This window comes from Notechis scutatus, chromosome 6 (genome assembly GCF_049901735.1).
Source record: "Notechis scutatus isolate UNSWTSFEM ecotype Mainland chromosome 6, rNotScu1.2, whole genome shotgun sequence".
Classification (NCBI taxonomy): domain Eukaryota; kingdom Metazoa; phylum Chordata; class Lepidosauria; order Squamata; family Elapidae; genus Notechis; species Notechis scutatus.
The window spans coordinates 80,764,506-80,773,398 of record NC_142014.1 but is presented as its reverse complement, the minus strand read 5'-3'; the positions used below and the strand labels follow the sequence as shown (position 1 = coordinate 80,773,398).

General features: G+C 46.6%; 1 protein-coding gene across 1 annotated transcript in view; it reads right to left on the bottom strand.

Annotated features, from left to right (window-relative positions):
- The window catches only part of LOC113429182 (uncharacterized), a 54,163-nt gene extending 45,270 nt beyond the window's left edge, over positions 1–8,893 (bottom strand). The window contains exon 1 of the mRNA XM_087968948.1: positions 8,757–8,893. Within this exon, the coding sequence (XP_087825074.1) occupies positions 8,757–8,814 (58 nt within the window). The 5' untranslated portion in view covers positions 8,815–8,893. The remainder of the gene's footprint in view (positions 1–8,756) is intronic.

Sequence of the window (8,893 nt, the reverse complement as noted above, 5' to 3'; positions counted from 1 at the left end):
GGCCGCAGAAATCTGGGGCTCAAGGACTGCCTGAAAATAGATGAAGAAATAACTCAGGACCACAACGGAGCTCAAAATTTCTGTTGCTGAGCGAGACGTTTGTTGAGTGAGAATTTTGCTCCATTTTATGACCTTCCTTGCCACCTTGTTGTTAAGTGAATCACTATCAGCTGATAAAACAGCAATCCGGTTGTTAAGTGAATCCGGCTGTCCCCATTGACTTTGCTTGTCAGAAGGTCACAAAAGGGGATTACGTGACCCCCGGGGACACACTGAGCGACCGTCATAACTATGAATCAGTTGCCAAGTGTCTGAATTTTGATCACCCAACCACAGGGACGCAGCAATGGTCGTAAGTGTGAATAACAGCCTATTTCAGAGCAGTTGCAACTTCAAACAGTCATTAAAGGAATGGTTGTAACTCAAGGATTACCTGTACATAAATAAATAAATATTCTATGCTGTGTTTCAGTTTATGTCCTGTTTGGGGAACTGCCCAGAAGCAACTGGCTGAGAATCGCTGGAATTCGATTGTAGGACCGCACCTCTTTTTTGTTTTTTTCCAGCAAAAATATATATATATCATAATCTCCTGCCCTTTGCAAAGAGAAAAACAAACATGGTCACAAACAGCATTGGAAAAACTAAAATGCAGACAAACTCAGCCAAATTCGGTCACAAGTTGTTATTGGCCTCCATGTTTATCTAAGAGATAAGCAAGGAGTACGGCTTTGCAAAATTCAGGTAATCCTCAACTTACGACCATAATGGAGGTTAGTATAGAAAACAATATAGAATAGAATAGAAAATGGAACAGAACAGGGTAAAATAGAATAGAATATAGAATAGGATAGAATATAGAATAGAATAAAACATAGAATAAAATATAGAACAGAATAAAATATAGTATAGAATAGAAAGGATACAATAGAATAGAATATAGAATAGAATAAAATATAGAATAGAACAGAATAAAATATAGAACAGAATAGAACATAGAATAGAATAGAATGGAATATAGAATAGAATAAAATATAGAATAGAATAAAATATAGAATAGAATAAAATATAGAATAGAATAGAAAAGGATAGAATAGAATATAGAATAGAATGAAATATAGAATAGAATAATATAGAATAGAATAGAATAGAATAGAATATAGAAGAGAACAGAATAGAATATAGAACAGAAGAGAATATAAAATAGAATAAAATATAGAATAGAATGAAATATAGAATAGAATAATATAGAATAGAATAGAATATAGAAGAGAACAGAATATAGAATATAGAAAAGAAGAGAATATAAAATAGAATAGAATATAGAATAGAATATAGAATAGAATAAAACATAGAGTGAAATATAGAATAGAATAAAATATAGAACAGAATAGAATGTAGAATAGATAATAATATAATAAAACAGAATAGAGAATATAACAGACTATAGAATAGAACAGAACAGAACAGCCTTGGATGGCGACCGCCTGCAATTACGACAGTCATGAAAAAAGTCCCCTTTTTCACAGTTACGACCTTTGCAGCCTCCCCAGGGTCACAAGGTCAAAATTCAGGCACTTGGCAACCGTCTCATACTTATGACGGTTGCAGCCTCCTGGGGTCACCTGATCCTCTTTTGCCTTACCTTCCGACAAGCAAGGTCAATGGGGTGGGAGCCAGATTCGCTTAACGACCGGCTTCCTAACTTATCAGCTGCAGCCATTCACTTAACAACGGCGGTGAAGAAAGGTCATAAAATGGGGGCAAAAACTCACTTAACAAACATCTCACTCAACAACCGAAATCTCGGGCTCCATTATGGCCATAATTCGAGCACTTCCTCTAAAGCAAAGAAAAACCCAAAGTCAGATCCTCAAGCGCAGTGATTTCACTTGAGCGACTGCTTCGCTTAATGACCAAGGGACCAGTCCCAATTGTGGTTGCTAAACAAGGACTATCTCTACAGTTTTAAATCTAAATAAATAACCTGGATTGGCTCTCAATCTGCCTTTATTCTGAACTGCGTTTCTTTCATTCTTGCAAAAACACCATTTAAAAGAGAGAGAGAGAGAGAGAGAGAAAGACGCCACGGTGCATAGCACCTGATTGCTAAGTTGTGTCGTTGCACTCCTTATTGCATTTTTCTGCCACAACTAGGTGCCAAATAGTTACAATATTTTGTATGGGAGGTGAGAGGAATGAGGAGCGTCAGCCGAGCGATCGATGGGCCCAGGATCCCGAACAAAATTTAAATCTTTCCTAAAAATGGATATTTTTCAGGAGACCTGAGGGATGAAGGAGAAGAGAAAATGGCCAGGGAAAAATAACAGATAACAGATAATCAGAGTTGGAAGGGACCTTATAGGTCATCTAGCCCAACCCCCCGCCCAAGTGGGAGTAATATAACTTACTATGGTATTGCGGGAAAGAAAAAGAAAAAACAAATTCAGTGAAAACAGTGAAGACTAGTCACTCTCATAGTCCAGGCTTACAGATTAGATTAGAACAATTTCAGTTTAAGTGTGGTGGTTTTTAGACAGGCTACTAATAAGAGGGATTGTATGGATGTATTTATGGGGTCCCTGGTGCTCACTTGGTGGTTTTCTTGCAGACGTTTCATGACCCAACTAGGTAACATCATCAGTGCTAGAAGGGAGTGAGGCTTACAGGGAGGAGGAGGAGGAGGAGGAGGAGGAAATGGACTATGGGGTCCTTGGTGTTATGTGAGCTTGGTTGTTTTCTTGCAGATGTTTCATGACCCAATTAGGTAATATCATCAGTGCTAGGCCTAGGAGGGAGTAAAGTTTGTGGAGTGGAGGAAGAGGAGGAAAAGGAGAAGGAAGAGAGGAGGAGGTGGAAGAGGAGGAGGAGAAGGAGGAGGAAAATGGATATGGGATCTATTGTATTCGCTGTGCTTGGTTGTTTTCTGGTAGATGTTTTGTGATCCAACTAGGTAACATCATCAGTGCTAGAAAGGAGCAAGGAAATTTTAGCACTGATGATGTTACCTAGTTGGATCATGAAATGTCTGCAAGAAAATAACCAAGCCCAGAGCGCATCAAGGACCTCACTGCTCTTTTTCTCCTTCCTTCCTTCCTTCCTTCTTCCTCTTCCCTTCTCTTTCTTCTACTCTTTCTCCTCTGCTCCATCAACCCTTCCAACACTGATGATGGTACCTAAACGTCTGCAAAAAAAACCACCAAGTTCAAGAGACCACCAAGGACCTCACTGTTCTTGTCTTTTTCCTCCTCCTCCTTCCTTCCTTCCTTCCTTCCTTCCTTCCTTCCTTCCTTCCTTCCTTCCTCCCTCCCTCCCTCCCTCCCTCCCTTCCTTCTCCCTCTTCCCTTCCCTTCTTTTTCCCTTCCTCCTCTACTCCACAGACCTCATTCCATTCCAGTGCTGCTGATGTTACCTAGCTGGATCACGAAACGTCGGCAAGAAAATCACCAGGACCCCACAGATCAACCCTGAGCTACAAATATTCTCTCCTTTTCTTACGGATCAGATTTCTACCTCTCTTCTGTTTGCAACACAGCAGCAAATCATTCTGATAGTTAAGGAGGGAACATCGGCGATCGCTCCAAAACAACAGCAAAGGTTGCACGCTGGAGCCACCAAAGCCCGCTGGAGTTTGCAAATGTCCAGCTTTGGCCATATTCCCAGTGGCCACTGATGTGGCTGCAGAAAGCAAACAAGCCAGACATCTCTTCGGAAAGCACACTAGGTGAGACTGTCCCACAGGTGCTTTTCCAGGAGGCAACTGGACTTTCTGTTTGTTTGTTTGTTTTTTCTTTGAAGAGGTTTCGCTTCTCCTCCGAGAAGCTTCTTCAGCTCTGACCGAATGGTGGGGAATGAAAGGACTGATATTCCTTGCAGGCTGCTGGTCATTTCTATCCTTTTGAGAGGGTCGTTCAGGCCATTTGGAAGTTTACCTGTGTACTCAGAGCCACCCCAGTGGTGCAAATGGGTGTGGAGCCTTTTTGGAATTGCACAGTCCTTTTATTCCGCACCCATTTGCACCACTCAGGTGACCCTCAGGACAGAGACAAACCATTTGCATCCTTTGAGAGGGTCGTTGAGGCCACTTGGAGGTTTATCTGTGTCATTTGAATAGTACAAAGGGGTACGGAGCCTCCTTGGAACTGCTGAAAGGACCGTGCAATTCCAAGAAGGCTCCACACCCATTTGCACCACTCAGGTGACCCTGAGGACGCAGACAAACCTCCAAGCGACCTCAATGACTCACTAAAAGCCTGCAAATGATCTGCAAGGAGTATCAATCCTTCCATTCCTCACCATCCATTCAGAAGGCTCCACATCCACTTGCACCACACAGGTGGACCCTGAGGACACAGACACACCTCCAAGCGGCCTCAAGGACTCTCTAAAAAGGCTGCAAATGACTTTCAAGGAGTATCAATCCTTCCGCTCCCCACCATCCAAGAAGCTTCTTGGATGAGAAGCAAAATCTCTTCAAAAGAAAAGAAAAAAAAAACAAGAAAAGTCCAGTTGCCTTCCTGAAAAAAAATGCACCTTTGGAACAATCCTGACCTGGAGGATGGAGGACTTTTGGAGGACAATCCTGACCTGGAGGACAATCCTGACCTGGAGGACAGACTTTTAGGTGAGGCTGGTTTTGTAGATAAAGTGGGAAAACAAGAAAATGCACACAGAATCTGACGCAGCAGGAGCAACACAACGTTGTGATCTCATTTGTAGAAGCCTTCAAGGTGACAGTATCTCTGGGGTTTGGTCACCTTGATGGGAGGGGAAAAGGACGAGTGGTGGGCTTAGCCTGGATTGTTGAAGAAGGAATGTTTTATTGAGATTAAGATCACCTTTTTATCTGGAAAGGTCCCAAAATGCACGTCCGGGTGGAAAACTCCACACCTGTCCCGTCCCGTCCCTGGCTGAGATCACTCACCTATCGAAGGAAGGCTGTTTTTTCCATGATCTGCCACCAAACTGTGGCAAAACACCTCTATAATACCGATAATGGAGAATATTTGTAGCTCAGGGCTGAAATGTGAGGTCCTTGGTGCTCTCCGAGCTGGGTGGTTTTCTTGGAGACGTTTCATGACCCAGCTAGGTAACGTCATCAGTGGTCGAAGGGAGTTGGATTTGGAAGGGAGGAGGAGGAGGAAGAGGAGGAGATGGGGAGAACTGTGGGCTCCTTGGGGATCTGTGAGCTCGGTTGTTTTCTTGCAGACATCTCATCACCCCACTAGGTAACATCGTCAATGTTGGAAGGAAGTGGGGTTTGCAGAGAGGAGGAGGGAGAGGAAGAAGAGGAGGGAGAAGGGGAAGAGAAGGAGAAAGAGAAAGAGAAGGACGACGATGACCGTGGGGTCCTTGGTGCGCTCTGAGCTGGGTGGTTTTCTTGGAGACCTTTCTTGACCCAACTAGGTAACATCATCAGTGCTAGAAGGGAGTTGGATTTGGAAGGGGGGCGGGAGGAGGAGGAGGAGGAGGAGGAGGAGGAGGAGGACGAGGACCACGACTATGGGGTCCTTAGTGTTATGTGGTGGTTTTCTCTGAGACGTTTCATGACCCAGCAAGGTAACATCCTCAGTGATAGAAGGGAGTGGGGTTTGTGGAATAGAAGAGGAAGAGAAGGAAAGAGGGAAGGAGACGAAGCAGGAAGAGGATAGGTATAAATAGGAGGAAGAAGAGGAGGAGTAGAATTCTGAGGTGGTATCTATAAGGTCTCCTGCCTTAGGGAAGGGATTGAACATTACTTTATTATTATACAGCTTTATTACTCTACTTCACACAATATATTTAACAAAGACATTTATTTAATATTGGATCAAGTTCTTGACTTAATGACCACAATTGAATAAAGATATTCTAAAGACAGAAGAAGCCAAATGTAGTCCAAATGAACCCAGCAGGCTGATAAATCATTAACCGAAGCCTGCATAATGTGCGAAAAAGCATATTAAAAACATTCTTAGAGACCAACATCACTTATTTTAACTTGCTCCCCTTTTCTCTCTTTCAAAACTGATTTTCCCGCCCCCCAATTCTACTTCCTCCAAATTCTGTCCCCGGGTTTTCTGCTACTTTCTCTATGCTAATTTATTCACTGGCTTAATTTTAACACCTGGTTGAAATATAAAAATATACAGATATCACAAGACAGAATATCAAGGTTGGGTTTTTCCCATTTGCCTTCAAAATACTGATATGGAATTTGACTCCATCAATAAATGATCTTTATAGGTCAACATTTTTTTAAAAAAATATATAAATTTTATTTAGGTGCGACACTTTCGGGTCAACATTTCTGACAATGGGACGACAATTTAATTTCTTTTGTTTTATATTTAACGCCTTTATATAGATCTCATATACGTGAGTCTGGAGGGCTGATTGTTAAAACATGATTAAAACACAACAAATTATGAACATAAATGAATTTAAATTAAATTAAGTTAAATTAAAGCCAAACACAGCATTCCGCAATCAATAGATGGAATTCCTTGGTCGTCCCTGAGCTGGGTGGGTTTTTATTTTGCAGACGTTTCATTACCAAGCTAGGTAACATGATCAGCACACTGAGCAGTAAGGATGTGAAGCTTGGCAATGAAATGTCTGCAAGAAAATAACAGAGCTCAGATATCACCAAGGACTCCACAGTGCTCCCCCTCCTCCCATTCCCTGTGTCAGCCTTCAAGATTTTCTCCCCTTGCTTTGCATCTTTCGGCTGTCATAAGTAACGGAGGGGGAGGAGGGGGGAATGGTTATGGGAAGTGAGCTGGAGGTGTTACAAACCAGAACTGTATAAGCTGGGGGGGGGGGTAGATTCTTGCTTAGGTTTCTATCCTATGCTATGCGCAGCTGCAACCCTTTATCAAACTATGTCAAGGTCAACGGACAGAGGCCTCATCACCACCTGGAGATGCCCACATGATGATCTACTCAACTTTTAATTGGATGAGCCAATTGAGCTATTGGGGGTGGGAACGTTGCCATCACTTTGTATGTGTGATTTACGCACCTATTTTCTCAGATTCAGAATTCTTTTGTTGCTACCACTTGATTTCCAGTAAAAGATATCTTTTCTCTGATTAAAGGAGTCTTAAGTATTTCTTTCTTGGATTTTGAATGGAGCACCAGCTGACAACCCCTTCCAGCACTGATGCTGTTACCTAGTTGGGTCGTGAAATATCTGCAAGGAAACCACCAAGCTCTCCTCCTCCTCTCCTCCTCCTCCTCCTCCTCCTCCTCCTCCTCCTCCTCCTCCTCCTCCTCCTCCTCTCCTCCTCCTCCTCCTCTTCCTCTCCTCCTCCTCCTCCTCCTCCTCCTCCTCTTCCTCCTCTTCCTCCTCCTCCTCTTCCTCCTCCTCCCTCTTCCTCCTCCTCCTCCTCCTCTTCCTTCTCCTCCTCCTCTCCCTCCTCCTCTTCCTCCTCTTCCTTCTCCTCCTCTCTTCCTTCTCCTCCTCTTCCTCCTCCTCCTCTTCCTCCTCCTCCTCCCTCCTCCTCCTCCTCCTCCTCTCCTTCTCCTCCTCTTCCTCCTCCTCCTCCTCCTCCTCCTCCTCCAAAACCCCACTCCCTCCCTTTTAGCCCTGATGATGTTCCCTAGTTGGGTCATGAAATGTCTGTAAGGAAACCACCCAGCTCAAAGAGCACCAAAGACCCCGCAGTCCCCCCCTCTCCTCTTCCTCCTCCTCCCAATCAATCAATCAATCAATCAATCAATCACAGAAACCCAAAGCTGCCCAAGGAAAGTTTCTGAGGTTCACTCGTGCTTTGCAAATTGGTGTGCAAGAGGAGGTTTCCTCCAGAGGTGGATTATGGGGGACCCTCGCCTGCCCATCACACCACGGCCAGCCCTCAGCCCCTCTGGGGTGGGCTCAGAAAGACCCTTCCCCAAGACCCCCCCCACACACACACACCATGAACAGAGGAAAAACTTTCCCTAAGCCCAGGCTGCCCCCCCTCCTGCCACACCAGCCGGTGCTGGACTCCCATCCTTCCCAGCCCCCCTCCTCCACCTGGGGGCAGGACTCCCATGCCCATCCTTCCCAGCTGGGTGCAGGACTCCCATGCCCATCCCTCCCAGCTGCCCTCCCTCCACCTGGGAGCAGGACTCTCATCCCCATGCTTCCCAGCAGACTCCCATCCCCATGCTTCCCAGCGCCCCCTCCCTCCACCTGGGAGCAGGACTCTCATCCCCATCCTTCCCAGCTGGGTGAAGGACTCCCATCCCCATCCTTCCCAGCGGGTGCAGGACTCCCATGCCCATCTGTCCCAGCTGCCCTCCCTCCACCTGGGAGCAGGACTCTCATCCCCATCCTTCCCAGCTGGGTGAAGGACTCCCATCCCCATGCTTCCCAGCGCCCCCTCCCTCCACCTGGGAGCAGGACTCACATCCCCATCCTTCCCAGCTGGGTGCAGGACTCCCATGCCCATCCTTCCCAGCTGCCCTCCCTTCCCCCAACTGGGAGCAGGACTCTCATCCCCATCCTTCCCAGCTGGGTGCAGGACTCCCATCCCCATGCTTCCCAGCCGCCCCCCCACACCCCACCCCAGCCTGATAGCCAGGACCCTTTCTCGCCCCCGACCCACTCCAGCCTTGGGGCCTCCGGACTCCCTCTGCCCTCCTCCCCCGCCAGCAGCCGATGGGCTCTGTAGTCCCGGAGGAGGAGGAGGGGCGGGGAGAAAGGCAGGCAGGCGGAGGAGGCTCCCCGTCCCGCAGGCTCCGCAGCCGGGCAGCGGAGGACGGGAGCCGGGGCCGGCAGCCCCACTCACCGTAGCCGTCCTGCGCGGAGCGGCGGCGGCGGCTGCCCAGCTCCCACTCGCGGGACATGACGGCCGGGGAGAGAGAGAGAGAGAGACCCGGCGGGGCGGCGGCGGCGGCGGCTGCAGAGAAGCCGCGGCGGGTCTGG